At 37.8% G+C, this 18,726-nt stretch overlaps 1 protein-coding gene across 50 annotated transcripts in view; it reads right to left on the bottom strand.

The window, feature by feature from the left end:
• The window catches only part of sox6 (SRY-box transcription factor 6), a 201,027-nt gene that overhangs the window by 98,685 nt on the left and 83,616 nt on the right, over nt 1–18,726 (bottom strand). For all 50 annotated transcript variants that reach the window (NM_001123009.2, XM_068222353.2, XM_073906920.1 and 47 more), the window contains 1 exon segment: nt 142–231. In NM_001123009.2, the coding sequence (NP_001116481.2) occupies nt 142–231 (90 nt within the window).

The following is an 18,726-nucleotide window of genomic DNA, read 5'->3' as shown; positions in this document are numbered from 1 at the left end:
CAGATTGAAATACTAGAAGAGTCAACAAGAAATAATTAAGGAAAGATAAAACTGACAGAAAAAATGGACGTTTTCTGATACTACCAAAGGACCAATCTTAATTAAATAGAAATATATCTGTAAAAGAGACAGACTTCTTACCTTTAATTTCTCCTAACAGCTCGCCAGTGTTCAGTCGCTCCATCTTCTCTTTCCAGTCTTTAGAAAGGAGTTTCTCCATACAGGAGGATTCTGAAATACAGGAGACATTTCAGAATTAAATGTGATGCTTATACAAAACCATAAAGCAAAATCACTTTAAATCACTTTATTTAAAAAAAAAAAATCACAAAATCACTTTATTTAAAAAAAACTTTACTTTCTTCATGTGGTTACAGCATAAATACATTATAAATACAAACATTTATTTTAAAAAATTGCTAAACAACGTATTTGTGACAGAAAGAGGAATCCCACAAACACAGTTTGTGTGAAATCACAGACGGCCACAGTAAAGATGCATTCATACGGTACAGTAATTCGCTTTGAATAACTGCATTTCTCAAATCCATAGCTTTGAGTATGACCCATAAACCTTGAGCAACAAAACGATTTGTGCTTGGAGAAATAAAGAGGCCTCAAAGACAAAGAAATAAGACAGAAAGGAAAACGGGGAAAAACCTTCCGATTGAAAAGGTGTGTAGAGCAACATGAAAGAAACAAATTCCTTCTACTTCTCAGGGAAGTGAATGTTACACACACCTGGCTTTCAACCGCTATGGTGCACAATAATTGTCGAATGTGCGTTCTGGAGGCTGGACCGTGGTAATAAACTGAAATTCTATAGAGATCAGTAGCTGAGTGCATTACAGCGAAAAACAGTGTGTCAGCTCAGTTCATAAAGAGTATCAGGGGTAATGTCTAGAGGTCAGAAAAATGTTTTAATTTCAACAAGAAAAAAAAAGGGGTTTTGTAACTGAATGAAATGCTCTAATGCAATATTTTCAAGTTAGGTCAACTACATTCTGTGAAAGTGTCAAGGTGAATCTATTTCTGCTTAGAGCGTGCAAACAGCTTCTTTATAAAAGGCACTAATTGTTTTGTTTAATTTTTTTTCATATATTAAAAGGGCAGGTGTGATGTTTCTTAAATTCTCAATAATGCACATACTGAGAGAAACACAAAGACCAACATATAATATGTGGATAATGCGAGAAGTGACCCCTGGTCTGCTGAAGGTCGACTACAGAGGCTGAAAGAGTGATAAGAACGAGGCGCTGCACAAAGAAAGACATTAAAAGGAAAGGTAGAGAGGGTGAGATGGGCCTGCTTGACTGGCCCCGCACAGCCGGCAATGATGAAAACAATTAACATTTGTCTGGCAGACAATGAATCAGGAGGAGGAATGGCTGGAATCTGCAGAGCTGCGGCCCCGAGGTCATTGATAAAGAACACACTGCTCACCAGCAAGAGCTTGAAGCTCGCAGCCTGGGTCAGTCTGTTCCCATCGTACAAACACACACACACACTGGGTGGAGAAACACCGAGTCAAAAGATGTGTCCAAACATCAGGCAAACATAAACAAAGTGAAAAGTTACTACATTAAGATCTCTACCTTTTTCAAGCTGAATTTCTTTTTTTGCAGGCAGTGACCCCTGAGTAGAGGGGATACGGGTGTCATGTTGCCATTCGATGACATCATGGACAGGAAGAGTAGAGTTTGTTCCCTGTGTGAAAGGCCAAAGGGCACGGGGCTAAAGCAGACATTCTTGCACGCTGCTGGCAGCCCTGCGGCACCGTATGCTGTAGTTAAACCACTCGTGCACACAATGGCTCATTTGTGAACACACTTAGCCAAACAAAAGGGCACAATTCATGAGAATGGGAATGACTTTGGCTATTCTGTTGTGCGTGCTTTGTGTCTGCGTGCATTGTAGTTGTACAGTATCTTGAGGTACTCCAGGCCATGGAACATTCCCCATGAGTGACATCATCACCCTCATGAATGTGGTGTGATGTGATTTTCATCTCATGCCATAAAAATAATTGCTGCCACCATGCTTCTCTTATCATGAGCGCTACAACTAAAGGCGCAATGTCAACTGTATAGTATTACTATAACATTAGGTAACACTTTATTTTGATGGTCCATTTGAGTATTAGTAGACTGTCTGCTTTTTATCTGTTGCTCCTTCAACAGACATTTAACTGACTATAAGAAACTTTGCAAGTACATGTCAACTTACACTAACGCTAACAACCTAACAGTCTAACAATTAACTGAGAATTAGTTGGCATGTAGATGCAACGTATCTTAAAATTCAACAAACGGACCATTAAAATAAAGTGTGATCTAACATTTAAATAACTTTGTGAGACAATAAGGATCATTGTCAAGCAAACATTGGAAATGTCTTAGATCAGTAATACTTTTGAAATTTTTTGTGCGTCTTATAAACAATATGACTGTATTTATTTGATATAGCACCACACTTATGCCCAATCCCAATTCTATTTTTGTACTCTACCACTTCCCCTTCTGCTTGGCCCTTGAAACAGAGTGTGAAGAGAAAGGGCTTTAAAATGTACCCCTAAAAAATGGGACAGCACTACAGCACCTGCACACATCATCATATCTATGATCACGACTGCTGTGGTTATTCCAGTTGCGTTATTTGTTAATATTTATCTTCAGGAAATCACTGAGGGCAACCGTATAATGTTATCATAACGATCTAATGTGGCAATAAGCTCGTAGCTATACTGTGCATTTACACCGTAGCCATATTCATCTATGTAAACACACAAAAACAACATTGACGTTATACCAGACACTGTAAAAAGCTCATTCCCGGTCATCAGACATTTCTTACAGGGTATTTGAGTAACAGATGTGAAAGTATGTTGTGGGACTAGTATACAGGAGTTATTATTATGGATTTCTATATAGCGGTCTTCAAATCTTTTTTATATATATTTTTAAGCATGACGGTAAAACACAAATGCTGTTATGAATTTATTAAAACATATGTATGTTTCTTGTTGACAAGAAATACTAACATGCTGCCATTGTATCTGGTGTATTCTGGGAAATTCTCACACCCCTTGGTTTCAAGTGTGATCCTGAAAAGTCTGGGGCTATTTAGCCTTTCCCCTTAGCCCAATGCCTTCAAGCTAAAGAGAATTGGGGAAGGGGAAGGGCTAAGGGGTAAAATTGGGATTGGGTCTTAAAGACTTTGCTTGCTAAGTCCAAGTGGGTAAGAGGCGCCCAACATAAAGGTGCACCATGCATTTTTGCTCAGATCAAGGGGTCTTTCTCCATTTACCCCATTTCAGAGAGAAAGACAGGACACCAACATCTGGATCATTCCAACATGATATCCACTTTACTGACTCCAGATCAGGGCTCACAGTTTTTCTTGACCTGTGTTGTGTGTATATGTGTGAGGTCTCTTGACTAAAAGTCAACAACTATCCTGCCTTTGCATAACTACATACAGTGCTGCTCAGCAAATACGAGAACACCCCATTATAAAAATTTATATTTTTATTCATTTCTCAGTGAATTTGGGTAATATATACTGGTGCATTTGAACAAAACAGATTTATTAAACAGAAAAAAAGAGTTTGGTACAGAACATCGTTAGAAATTTAAAAAATAATACATTTAAATTTATGCAAACTTGCAAAAAGAAATCACAAACTACAACATTATAACAAAACTTTATATATTTTTTTGTTTCTTTTAATTTTTGCTATTTTGAAAAAAAAGTATTGAATATTTTTCTATAACTACTAATTTTTGAAGCATTAATCTAAGTTATTTTGTTAGATTAGCTCTAGATTTGGCTTAAGTACTGACTAATCTAATGTAATTGCACAAATCTAATATTGTAAAGCATCCTATAATGAAAATATTTATTTAAATGTGAGATTTGTGGGGGAGATTTGTGTACTCATATATGCTGAGCACTGTACACACAATACGCATACGTATAACAAAAAGCAGTACATTCCTTCCTCCAAGCCGAAAAAAAAGCTGGAAACAGAGAAATTTCCTTTTATGGCACAGGGCCGGGGTGGATCTGTCCTGGGGGGTTAAAAGGTTTTAGGGAAGACTTTTCCCATATTCCTCCTCTGCATCTTACACACACACACACACACACAGAAAGAAGTGCACAGATGCTTCTCCAGCACTTGATCATTAAGGAATGCACCAACTGTTGGAGATAATGCGGTGCCAGCTCCCATTCTGCTCCACTCTGCCTCCCTTGAGAGTGGCCGCTCCCTCACTCCTCCATGCACACACACACACTACAGCTGGAATGCGCCGAAGCTGTACTCCACAACATTTTACCTGGAAGAGGTGAGGAATGTCCAGCATTTTCGAATGACAGACCTGTCCGAAACTGTACATCTCTTCCTGCGTTTAATGCGAGGATACTTCAGGAAAACAAGCGGTTAATGAAACAGACGTCTGGGTTTTTTCAAAGTACCCTTATAAAGCTAGAACATTTGAAAGGAATTTAGATTAATAATGAGGGGATATTTTTTGCACAATTTCCCAAGTTGCATTCCATCTTCTCCGGAGAGAGCACTAATGCCAATGGAAACACTGCTTAACATCTGGATAATACTTAAATGTCATACTAACATATTACCGATGTAACGAAACAAAAGTGGGCAATTTATTTTGAAAAATCAAACAAAGCTTCAGCCACATCCATTCGTCTCTCAGCGCTGCTGCTACTTCAAATGAGAAACGCAGCACAGCCCATTGAACAAGGTATATTTCCTTCCCACATTTGCATTCAGATTTCAAAATACAAAGAGTTCAGAGACAGTCTGACATTTATAGACTCGGAAAACTGAGGAAGAAGTGTGGAAAAGCCTACTGTAGAATGAGCAAGCGCTGACTTTATTGTCGTTATTCCACAAGGGCCCCAAAAATCTCCTCATGCCCTCTCTCCTCCTCTCGGATAAAGTGGCTCGAGGGAAACCAACTCAGCCCAGATGAGATTGGAATGAAAACAATAGCCCTTATCTGCGCTTGTTTTTGCATTTTCCCAAGGTCCCCACATCTCAACAGACGGCTTAGCCCCTGCCACATTGGATCCAGAGCGGCTATGACATGGCACGGACGCTGGGGAGAGGACTTGGAGGACGACCTACTGATTTAAGACCTCCTGGGAACTAATTCTAAGAAACCAGAAGAGACAATGAAGAGAGAGAGAAACAGAGACTTGTGTCTCAAAGAGAGTGTTGCTTTAGCATCACCCATCTGCAAACTCAAGAGACCATCCATGTCAAAACAGCAGGATTAGAAGGCAGCACATTCAGGCAGAAAAAAAGCAGCATGTCACAATCCTTTTGTGGCCCGATAAAGCCCAAGCCACTAGTCTATGAAAGTGCCATTACATCGTAAAGTCGTAAAGTCAGAGAGACTTCACTGATCTCAGTATATGAATAGATGTAACCACCTTCCAGTGCCTCCTTGACATGCTAATGGACGATCTACACCTGGCCCCTGCGTATCTAACCACTCATCTACGATCCGATCTCGACAGCTCGGTTTGCTGCCAGAGAACTCTTGCTCTTCTTCACAAAGCAGCTCAATTAAGACACCTACAGCAAAGATCCGCTGACAAGATTACGCCGATGGTCTTAAACAGATGAAAAGGAAGAGCAGCATGCTCATAAATCTCGGAAAAGATTTAGGGATAGTGTTGAGTGTAAACAGTTTGTCCTTACCAGATGAAACAGGAAGCCAAAACTGTATGTCTAACAAAAACATTAAAAGCGGGACTGTAAAACACAGGTAGCACTTGGCTCTGATCTGTCATACTTTATAATGAGCAATAAAAATACTTAATTATGGAAAACTAGATTTGCTTTTACATTAAAATTGATTGATTTATTCAATAATTGATTCATTTATTTATTTAAGACATCACCATTTTGATTTAGCAAGTCCCCAATTAAAATGTGCTTTTAATACAAAAAAATACAATTATATTATTTATATTATATCATATTTTATATAAAATGTTTTTTTTCCCAGAAAAATAGTAAGGATTAAAGCATTTTCAAGGCTAATATTGATATGAAACTCCTCAGCAGTAAATCACAATATTAAGATATATTAAATCAACTTTTTAGCCCGGGACCCCCAAAATAACAATGCCAGTGACTCATGACCCACGATATTCTCAGAGGTGGTTTTAAATATATAAACCTAACACACAAAGGCACACACACACACCCTTCTATTCATCGTTTAATTTGGACAATGCCACTCGGAGACCTTCTTCCATGTTCAGTTGTAGCCTGTATTTATTTTTAATGTCTGTGAGTGCCGTAAGGTGTCAGAAAGTTTAACCTGATGCCACAAAATCAATGTGCTGCATCTGATGCTACCCCAGGGGTCACAATATATATATATCAATTTATCAATCAATTTATATATATATAATATAAATTGATTGAAAGACTGATAGCTTTTTATTTGCATGTGTTATTGTTAACATGTTAATAATTTTACTATTACTTACTATTTTGTTTTTCAGTAGTTTATGGATAAAATATGATAATTCTAATAGTTTTATAAAATGAATTTGATTTTTGCAAATTACCAAGCGACCCCCCTTTATTGTCCGGTGACCCCCAGGGGGGTCCTTAACCCCACTTTGGGAACCACTGTATTAAATATGTTAAATATTACATCAAAAACAATTTATTTAAAATCCTACTGAGCCATAAAAGAGCCTTATATTATTTTATGTTATATTATGTTATATTATATTATGGGGTGAAGCAGTGGCACAGTGGGTAGTGCTGTCACCTCACAGCAAGAAGGTCGCTGGGTCACTGGTTCGAGCCTCGGCTCAGTTGGCGTTTCTGTGTGGAGTTTGTATGTTCTCCCTGCGTTCGCGTGGGTTTCCTCCTGGTGCTCCGGTTTCCCCCACAGTCCAAAGACATGCGGTATAGGTTAATTGGGTATGCTAAATTGTCCGTAGTGTATGAGTGTGTGTATGGATGTTTCCCAGAGATAGGTTGCTGCTGGAAAGGCATAAAGAGCCAAATGCTTATGCATGCTGCGTAAAAACTTGCTGGATAAGTTGGTGGTTGATTCCGCTGTGGCGACCCCGGATTAATAAAGGGACTAAGTCGACAAGAAAATAAATGAATGAATGAATATTCTATTCTATTCTATTCTATTCTATTCTATTTTATTCTATTCTATTCTATTCTATTCTATTCTATTCTATTCTATTCTATTTTATTCTATTCTATTCTATTCTATTCTATTAACATTAATTTTCTTTTCGGCACCGCATCGCCTATATTATAATATATTTCATTATATTATATTATATTATATTATATTATATTATATTATATTATATTATATTATATTATATTTAAAATGAATCATTTAGACAGTTCAGAAAGTTCATTCGCTTTAGTCTTACATTGTCAAACGTGCAAACTAAATAAATGTACTGAGGTTGCACAGAAGCCTACTTCAGTTGCTGTCATTAATGACCTCCACGGCTGTGTGTGTGAGATGGAGCTGTGTCATGCCCCTGAAGATGCAGTTGTGCTGAGCGGAGAGGGTGTACCCCCATCCCGATGAGTACTGCCCTGTGGCAGGCAGCCAGAACATCTGCCAGCACCCCCAGGTCTCACACCGCCACTGTAATCCCCACCACAGGAAGCTGCTCTTCCCCCAATCAATCCTTACACTTGAGAAACGAGAGAGAGAGAGACCAAGAGCCAGACTCTCTCCTGAAACACTCCACTTCACAGCACAGACATCATTACAGCCGTCCTCAATGAACTGCCCTATTGTCCCTCTGCAGCCTTTTTTCAATTGTCCACCGAACACAGCATCCTCAATCTGACTTTCAATGAACTGTAGCTACAGTAAATTATGCCTCTTTCTCTCAATAAACTCGAAGAAAACATCAGTGCTTGGAATCTCTTCTCGGAGGAGGAAGGAGACAGACCTCCCTCTCCGTCCAGCACATGAGCGGACGGCCCCGCTCCTTGGGGAAAACAGGGAATTACCAAATCGATGATCAACTGACAATGACGATATAAATTTCCCAGGCTTTCTCCTGAACGCGCCCTCTAATGATGGTGAAAGCTGAAGAAACGTTCTCATTTTCAGCAGAAGGAGAGAGAGGGGAACAGGATGAAGGCCCAAGCGAGGAAGAGGTATTATGGTTCCACTTGAAGCCACCCAGGTTGAAGGGCACTCTCATTGCAAGTGTCGCAGTTAGGTTAATAATTATCCGCTAAGCACTCTCATTTCTAATAATGTTATGAGAGAAAAGGCTCGAGCGAAAAAGAGAAGTAGTCAAGCAGCCAAGGTCAAGAGAATATTGAGAGTTTCATGCGATTTAGAGGGGGGAAAACAAGTTATTCCAGGCATTCTCCTTGGCTCTCTCTGGAAAAAGCACTGTCCCTTCTCTCAAATCGCGTCTCAAGGCTTCTCTTGCGCTGGATTTGTTTCTTACAAAAGAGATGCTGCAGTCAATAGAAAAGCCAAAAAATGTGCTCTTTCTCTTGCTATTTCCCTCATCTCCTTAGAAAAACAAACTGGAGTCACAAGCTATCCAAACACGCACTCACACACACACACATCTTCTGAATGTCTTAATCACAGAGCCACTAAAACAAGACTCCATCATCACACAAAATAAGAGTATAATAATTACAAGAGGCAGACAGGAAAGTGAAACGGCATAAGAAAACATGTTTTGTCGTTCCCGTCGTTAGTTCCAGAGACAACAGCTGTTAGCTGGGGCGGCGGCGACGAATGCTCCTGAAGTCTCCATAATCACGCCGTTATTGAAGTGAGGACAAAAAGGGCACTAATTGCAAGGGAGCAATCTAAACGTAATAGGTTACACACCCAGGCAACGGCGCACAATGCTAACAGCTAAAAAGAAGAGTCGGGTTGGAGGGGGAAAAAAAAACATTAAAAATCACGACAGAGAGAAAACATGCACGCACACGCGCACAACACTGTATAACAGTAGCGTTTCCCTCATTTTCTGCCAATTACCTTCTTTCCCTGTCAACAGTTTTAATAACCTCGATCATTTCCACAAGCCCCTTTTTTCTTTTTTGCGTGTTTTTTTGCTTCGGTTAAATAATTTTGCTTCTTTAATATGCAAATGCACCCATTGGCATGCATGGGTGAAGAGGCTTCAGCTCCTTGAGATGTGTCAGTATATTGTCGAGCACCTGCACCTCGGGGAAGGCTTGATTTAATTGACACCTAATACTATTCATTATTCCACTTAGTGAGCATCACTGCTAGTCACCTGTAGGCTGCTCGAACACCGCACTGCCATTTGCTCCTGTCGACAGCTGCTGTAAATAGCTTGACTAACCTTAGAGTCTTTTATTGGCTTTTAGCATTATTTATGCACTACTACTAACAATAATACTGACCAAAATTACAGTAAAAGGTAGATAAAAACATATAAAATAGTAATACATTAATATTTTTTAAATAACATTTGTAGGATTTTGAATCAGTTTAAATTTTACATTAGGAAGTGGCTATATTTAGAATTCAAAAACTCTTTTTAGTGACACCGGTGGCCATTCAGTGAACTGCAACTCATTGCTTAAACATCCAGATGCCATCCACAGTTTAACATTTAAAAAATAAAATAATCTAGAAATATTACAGTGATGCAAAAACAACAGTTAAGATGGCATCTGATCATAAGGATTTAAATATGTTTGCAGTTCACTGGCAACATATTGCATTTAGGCTTCAGCTACAAGCTATTTACAAATTTGCAATTAAAATATTGACAAATATATTTTATTTATTTATTAATTTTAATTTTAAACTGATCACACACACACACACACACACACACACACACGCACACATGCACGCACGCACGCACGCACGCACACACACACACATATATATATATATTAATGAACTGCATAGCAATAATGATGATAATCTCGCTCTTATAAAGCTAGCTCTTATAAATATTTATAAATCTATAAATATAGCTCTTTATATTTTAAATATATTAATAGTATCACAGATTGGTTTGGCAAAAGTTCGTTAAATATTAATATTGGAAAAACAAAGGAGCTATGTCTGGGGAGTCAAACAAGAGCAGCAGATATGGGATTGCAACAAACCATTTAGGTTAAAAAACGAATCCTATTGAGTATTGTGAACTTAATCCATTTGAGTAAATGATGTTATTTGAGCACAATAAAAACAGAATAAACGAAGAGAACTCAAACCAACTGACTACTGTAAAACCCAATAAGTTAAGGCAACTCAAACCGTTTGAGAAAACCGATTGCTACAAACCATTTGAGTTAAAAAACTAATCTATTAGAGTACAGTGAACTTACTTCATTTAAGTTAAAGTAATGAAGTATTTATTTCTACTCAATTTCAAATGTTAGTACACACACATTTTAACCATGGCATATACTGTATATCATTAATAGAGAGTGTTATCACATGTCATATTCTTCCATTCCTTAGACAAAAGTTCTGCCAAACAGGCCAAATGAGGCTGGATTGCAATTTCTAGGAAACAGATTGTACTATAAAAAGTCCACTGTAAAAATACCGGATGGCCATAGTGTCATTGTCTTTATCTGCCAGACTTAAGGTGCTAATCTCCACAATGACCCCATCATCCTGGCCATTGCAACATTGGTGACCTATCTAAACAGGACACATGTCCATCAAGCACATATGAATTAACCACTCCCAAGAGGCTTCACCTCTTGAGCAGGGCAGCGCATGACCTCTTCTTCAATCCATTTTACTGCAGGACTCGGCACTAATCAGGGCTGAATTATTAAAGTGAGCAGCCACCGATGATCAATTCGCACTGGCCAGGCCGTCCACGACAGGGTACTTCTTCAGCACTAACGACGCAAAAAAAATTCCATCAGACAATGAAAGACATAGAGGGGAAATAGATCATGCTGATTAATCACGTGAATGGGAGAGATAAAGTTGAAATATGGGAAACCAAAGAAATAAAGAGTTCAAGTTCAATCAAAGCTGTGGATGAAAAACCATTTCCATGGCGTGTTTGCACTGGGACTACACCCTGCAAGATACCGTCACCCTTAGAAGAAGGGGAATTCTGGGCACCATGTACAAGAGGAGAACTGAATAATAAATGTCGGTGAAGACGGCAAGAAACTAGCAGAGGGTCAGTGTCTTCTGAAGGCAAGCCATGCAAAGGAAGACTTGGGCAGACGATTAAAACACACCCTCAGAGCCTCCGACAGGAGGAGGAGAACCAGACAAAATTAAAGCAATGTTGAAAGAGAGATTTCTAGTGAGAGAAGTACAACTCAAGGATCCTACAGATTGAGAAGAGGAGGGAGATATTAGGAGTGAGGAAAGAGGAGGGGGCACAGGAAAGAAAGGGGGGGGGGGGGGGGGTTGAATCCAATCAGAACTTAGTGTGGAGAGATCAGGAGCCAAGATAAGCCCATACTCCGAGCCCCCAAAACTGCAATCTCCTCTTAAGCTGTAGAGTGGCAGCTGGCAGAACAGCTGGTGAATAGGATTAATGTCAGAAGAATGAAATAAAACTCAACATATGTCCGAGCCTGAGGTGTTGGGACTGCGCGTGATTGTGCCCCGATGGATGCCATGTGTGCAGCTGGAAGGAGCTGCGCTGGAGCTCGGCTGCGCTGCCTTCCCCACAAGGTCACTTTTAAGAAAACTAGGACCATTTAATGCTTGGATAGCAAAATGAACTTTCTCTCCCCTGTCCTCTTTAGTCTCCTCTCAGACTGAGCGAGCCCTCAGAGGCGGCCCACCCGGACTGCTCCGCTCCTGCCGGCTGCTGCTGCTGCTCATTACGCTTTACTCACAACAAGAATCTTCTTCGGCAAAAACAGACTGGAAAAACTAAAGTCAGCCAGTGAACTTTGCAAGTTTGCCTGAGAATGACAATGTTCAGTAAAAAAACAGCCTATGGTGTATCTTATTCAAATTCAAGTTTCAGCAATTTATTAAATGAAACAGGAAATGCCAGAATAAACTGCCATTGAAATCTACATATTTCAATGTATGCCTATCTACATATTCCCCCAATTCCCAAAGATTTATTTAAGCAAACCATTGTCATGTTGATGATCTAGTTCATGCCTTCTATAGACGATTTGTATTTTCAACATTTAAAAAAAAAAAAAATTCTAAAATAATCTGTTACTAATTTAAACTACCTGTGCCCCCGCCCTTTTTTTCTTCTTTTTCATCCCTTGTTTTGTTTTTTGTTTTTTTGTTCTTGGCTTTAGTTTTTTTTCCCATTATTTTATTTTCTCCAACTTGATGATTCCTCAAGATGTAAATATGATTGTGATGTTATATTGTTATATTTCTTATACCATTTCAATAAAAAGATTGCTAAAAAAAATCATAATCAATAAAATAAATCGCATAACTAAATTGGTTAACATCCTATCAGAAAACAGGAACAACACTCAAATGTATATAAAAATGCAATCTTTGAAAACTAGTTTTAAAGGCTCTTCTTTGATGGAATACAAAAGGGGTAAAAATTTAATTGAAAAAAAAAATTGTAATTTTTATGGGCTGATAAATAAAAAAGATTTTCCCCATGACCATGTCGAATTTTAAACATACACTTATCACATACACACATACACACACACACACACACACACACAAAATTCTCTCTGTCTGCATACCATCTTCTCCGTTATATAAATCTTTGTTTCATGTTTATCATATTTATTTTGCATTTATTTTAAAGCAATCAAAATAAATTCCTCTTCTATTTCTACAACAATCTGATGCTGTCAGTGTTTAGACTTCATAAAACAAACTATAGCTATTATACTGTATATTTCTTCTTTCTTGAAAAGTAAACATGTTAAAAATAAAAATACACTTTATCCAACCATCTTGAAATGCTGCTTTAGGATTCAGAACATGTAAAGGTATTAAATAAGAACAGACATGCAGATCTAATCTTAATTTATAAATTCCATTTCATGTCGGTAATCATTAGAGCCCACATACTGTAATAAATTATAATAATTTCACACAAGAATTAAATTACTGGGTACCTTGCAGAGGAGCCATTTTTATGCTGACTACCCTGCAATCTAACTGTCAGATACAAACCCTTCTACTAATCAATGCTTCAAAACATTCACTTTTATTCGGCTACGTTGAATTAATAAAAACGTGTGAATAATGTCGCTTACTGTGATCATTTTCAGCTCAGAGTGATTTAGTAAATTAATGGCTGCTAGGGACAAAAAGAAACTGATAGGATCCACATGAATAGATTTGAAATTTGCTGTGAAGCCAACTGTCTTGAGTCGTCACTGAAACTTTATTTCATTTTGAATGCCGGAGCAACTTGGACATGCTTGAAGGCTTCCCCTCCACAATATACGACGAGTTCAAATGTGGCGTCAAGAAGATGATGTGCTGCTAAAATTAAAATAGAAGACATTTTAACTATAAAAACATTACTGCTTGGTTTAAACACACTCTTCGGGGGAAGTAATCGACAGAGGCTGTTACATCTTGAGATCTTATTTTTAATTATTAAGAAAAATCATTACAATATCTTTAAAATGGATGATCTTAAACTATCCAAACGAGCATATTACTGTATGAGCCACGTGTGAACTGCTTTACAGCAGTAAACAGCATCGTATCGAGTGCATAAAAAAAAAAAAGAAGCTTCGTTCTTTGTAAAACTCGCCTGACTAATTAAGGAAGCATATTTTTTTACACCACTGCCACTGACAGTCTCTGTTTTTATGAGGCAACAATTAAAAATGTTTATAGTCCCGTGCAGCGCACTCTGTTTACCAGCATGTCAGAGTTCAGCGCTAGCGCACACGGGCCCAAAAGGTCACTATTTTTAGCCACCGACCTCCATTCTCTCTCGCGCACACACACACACACACACACGCAGCTATCATGTAACTGCACACTCTCACTACTTCTCAGACCACCAGTGACTGCTGGGTTCAGCCCACACAGCTGCACGCAGGAACACAATCCGCCTATGGAGTGCTATTGAACAATACAGACACAATCTGACCAATTCTGCCCATTATCAGCAGCAGGATGCTGAGACGAATCTGTCAGTTTACAGAGTTTTTTTTTTTTTTTTTGTCTGTTGATATCCAAGCAAGTATATGAAGAGGCTTTGAGGATACGGAGTAGTTACCGGTAACTACAATACTTCAAAAGGTTATGATTTTCTTTTGCTCTCAAGTCCGCCCTACAGCTAACACACTCAATGAATGTACCATTGTTTCCTGCATGGTTCTGGAACAATAGCCACCGTATTTTCTTTCAAATCGACCCGTTTCTTTTTCCTCTTTGCTGTGGGGTCAAATCCACCACAGCATGCTGTGAGAGGACGGAAAAAGCTGCCGTTTCACATGGAGCTAAGCTCATTTCTTTATCACCTCTCAGGAATGGGAAAAAGAAAGTGTGTGAGACAGAGAGACAAAGAAAAAAAACAAATATATATATATATATATATATATATGTTGGGTTGGAAAATATACACCATGAAACACTAGACCACAGTAGCTAAGTTTCCATCCACCTTTTTTATGTGCATTATTAATATGAGCATAAAAAACGGTTGATGGTAATGCAAAGATGTGCATAAATTTTGAAAATGCTCATAAAAACATTAAAAAACATTCAAATGAGCTGAAACAACACAATTCTTGTAATTTCTTTGTCTAATTTATTTGTTTTATGTGTATTCTACTTAAATTGGATGACTATTTACTACTATGACGAGTTAATTTAAATGTTTTGTGTTGGGATAACAAGAAGGAATTTTGTTGGTCCAACTACCTGGGTAGGGGATTTGTAGTGCAGCATGCTAAGCGTGGGATTTAATTAGAGAGGGAAATTTTGACAATAAAAGTAAGCAAAAGGTGGTTAAAGTTATTAAAAAGACATGTTAGAGTTTAATCTTCAGTTTGAAGATTTAGAAGATTTTCATGTAATGCTTTAAGTTTTGAGATTAGAACCTTGCAGAATCACCCGTGCTTAAGGTGTTGGCAGCTTACCTAGCAAAACTGCAGTTTGCTGCTTTGGTCAGTGAGCAATAACTGTCCTAAAACTAATTGTGAAGTCAGCCTCAATCAACTGAATAAATAATTCATGAAATATGCTTGAAAAATGGCTCTTAATTCATTTAGGATAACTTTCATTTAAGATAAAACTAAAAGACTTCTAAAAGTACGACACTTACTGTAACATGATATTATCACACTGTTGAGTTTAAGTTAAATAAAAATACAAATGTATTTAAAATTTTATTTGATAAAATAATGTTAGACCAACTCAATTGCATTTAATTGTGTAAATAGTTCTTTTAGTTGGTGCTAAACAAACTTATTTGATGGAAATCCTGTCCTCAATTAATTTTGGATCATGCAATGAGTTATTTTTTGAGTGTATGCGCCAAACTGAGTAGGATAAAGTTTTTATTTGATAAGAAAAGATGTACATAAACTGCGATAGAAACATTTTACAGAACAAATTCCAGTATGTGCATTAAAAAAAGTCATGTGATTTTGTTATAAGAGATCATGTGATGATAAAAATGTGTGCAAATGGACAAACCAGCCGGTTGACCACATTGTAAAACATCTGAAATGTTGTTTTGGTCATTCTAAAACGCCTAAACCATTTCAGTATTTGTGTTATTAATTTACTAATGACGTCCAGAATCAAGAGTGCCTGTGCTAAGCGTCTCGCCCCTTCAAACGCCACCGCGCATTCACTGCGTGTCTGGATTGCTTACTGAATAATTTATTAAAAGAAGAAAATATTCATGCAGCTTCTCCTACTGCAGCAAATCTCATTTTTACTGTTGATATTTGGTGGCAGTAAATCAGGAAGTGACGATTTTGTTCTCTTTGACTCGTTGGATGGAAATGCTTTATTCGCACCTCTTTTATGCGATAATCCAGTTTTGCGCATAATTTGCATTTTTGGTTGGAAACATAGCTTGTGTACACGGCATCCTCAGGCAGGGCGCTCTGGGAAATTAAAGGAGTGAGAAAAGCATGCTTCGCTACCCAAATCACAAATCGCAGAAGACATCATTTTACAAAAAAACATTAAATATAAGATCTTTTTCCCTTCCAGCAAAACCATTAATTAGAATTAAAACTCATAACTTCAAGCTATCATTGGAACTTCATGACATGTAATGGATGACAGGGTCCTAAAACGTATTAACCACGCGACCTACACAGACTTAAAATTATATGGGGGCCACTCCCAATGAGAGATGGTGTTCAGCGAATAATTACAATGATCCCAGCCGCAGCATTTGCCGAGCAATAAAACATGTTTCTATCTGTTTTTTCTGACATCCCATCTCATCCCTTGGCACCTTATTGAACAAAGAGAGAGCAAGAGAAAGGCACAAGGAGACAGAAGAGTCATGTACAGCAAAGAAGCATATTGTGTTGATGTGCATCACTGATATTTTAAAGCTCCCGACCTGTTTAATGTTGCTTAATAATATATTTTGAATATTATCTCTTGCAAGTCAATTCTGGTTCAAAAATCATATGGACAAAAAGCCGATAAAAGTAAGTCATTCAGGTTTATAATGAATTAAACGTGAATAAATAAAAATAAAATGTTTATTTTAGGTTGATCTATCCATTCACTGTGGAAGAAACACAACAAACTTTTAAGTGCACAGGAGGGCTTGTGTTAGCTGTTGTGTCTGTGAATTTCAGAAAGGGTGGTGGTATTAGCAACCAGATGGAGCTGACGTAGCTGGGTCTTATAAAACAAGTCTTGCTATGTGGCCTGAAATCATTAGCTGGGCACACCGGCCCGTCTGTGGCTACGGTGTGAGTTACATTGACACTATTTTGATCCTAGTCAGATGACACCATCTCCTTTGTCCAGTTATGTGCAGTCAATGCTTGGGAACCGAGCACGAGGCGGGTGGTGGTGATCTCACACTCATATAGCGCAAATGCACACACGCTTTACAGGTTAAGTTCAGCTCATCTCGCTCTGACTGCTTTTAATCTACATAAAGGGTCCTGCTTTTTTCACCGGCAGCGCTCAGCTGCGCAGTGACAGATTTAAGGCTAATTAATGGGGTGGTCCTCTTTTCTCAGGCATCAGCATTTTGCTTTTCTCACTGTGCTAATCCAAATACCAAGAGGGGAACATAAAGATGCTGGCTCATTAAAACCACTCCATTCCAGTTCTGCTTTACACATATACCGCTATTCCAACACTGCTGTTAAACAAGAGCAGGACTCAACGACGTCTACATCAAAACTGTTGCATGGGAAAACACTCATAACATACTCTATTACAGTGGACCTAAAAAGAGTTGCTTTCTTTTTTTATTTAAACACGAATAAATGTCACTGCATTCAATTAAAAACAATAAAGCAATAGGCTTATTTGCAATAATTCTTTAAGTAGGGTTATCACGATACTGGAATCTGTCCCTGTATCTGTGGTTACACACAGTAAAGAGCGGTTAGTTTGGTGAATCGATGACCTTCACAGCCAATCACAGTCATTTCTGTTGAGCATGTAAACACAATGGCAAATCATCACCGTTTAAGAACGTGCTATAATAGTTTTGTATTTTTCATTAGTTTTATATTTATTTCGTTTTGACCTTTTGTTTTCAAACCCAGTTAGTTTCAATTTATGTTTTAGGATTAGATTTTAATTTATATTAGTTTTTATACTTTGAAACTGCTTATTTATAGTTTAGTTTTTATTAGTTTCAGTATAATTTCAGTATTACTTTTAGTTTAGTTTTTTTTTGTGCAAATTACGATATTTGTTGGGTGCAAGATTCAAAACAATCAAAATAAATATTGTATCCTAAAAACTCAACCAAAGATGGGTTTGGACTCAACATGTCAAAATTATGTTGTCCGCAATCATAATTTAAGTTAAAACATCACCATGATCATCACCATGATCTAAAATGTTTCTTACAATTAAGTTTTGCAGCTCAAATGAAGCATGATTCATATATTTAAATTCCATTATGACTTTCTGTTAAAAATAAACTTACGTTTCGCCAGATCCTCTCATTTAAGCCCCTGGTTTACCAGCTCTGTAGTTGTTTAAGTTTAGTTCAGTCGCAGCAGGCCTACATGTACTGTTTGCACATAATTTTTGGTTAACCGCTTCTCAAATCTGATCTCAGTGTTCTGTTCTAATAACTTAATAACTCAGTATATATTGGTTTATTTTGGGTGTATCAAGTATGTAAAAAGTAAGTTGTTTGTGGATAAGTGCTTAACATTACCGGAGACGCGAATTGTTTCAAATGAGTCAGTTCGATTTGGTGAATTAGTTCAACCAGTTCACTTAGAAGATCTGGTTGTTCATGATCACGATCAGTAAAACAGTATTAAAACCCATTATTGGGCACAAATGTCTGATTGAGTCATATTTAATGTTGTCAACGTGTTGCTCTCATGTCCAGCAGTTGTTTTTGTCACGGAAGCAATGGGAGCGAGGTTGACTGGAGGAGAACCAGCTTGATCTGGCCAATGACATCAGGATTACAGAGTCTGAGGTGCTGTACTGGTCAAACACCTGCAGCGCAAAATAAATAGGTTTACTTCTAAAAGGCTTCTTACCTTTTACAGTATGTTTTAATTACATTTACATAGATGAATACGAAGGACGT

Source organism: Danio rerio, chromosome 7 (assembly GCF_049306965.1).
Source record: "Danio rerio strain Tuebingen ecotype United States chromosome 7, GRCz12tu, whole genome shotgun sequence".
Classification (NCBI taxonomy): Eukaryota; Metazoa; Chordata; class Actinopteri; order Cypriniformes; family Danionidae; genus Danio; species Danio rerio.
The sequence above is the reverse complement of the archived record's forward strand: the minus strand, read 5'-3'. Positions and strand labels throughout refer to the sequence as shown.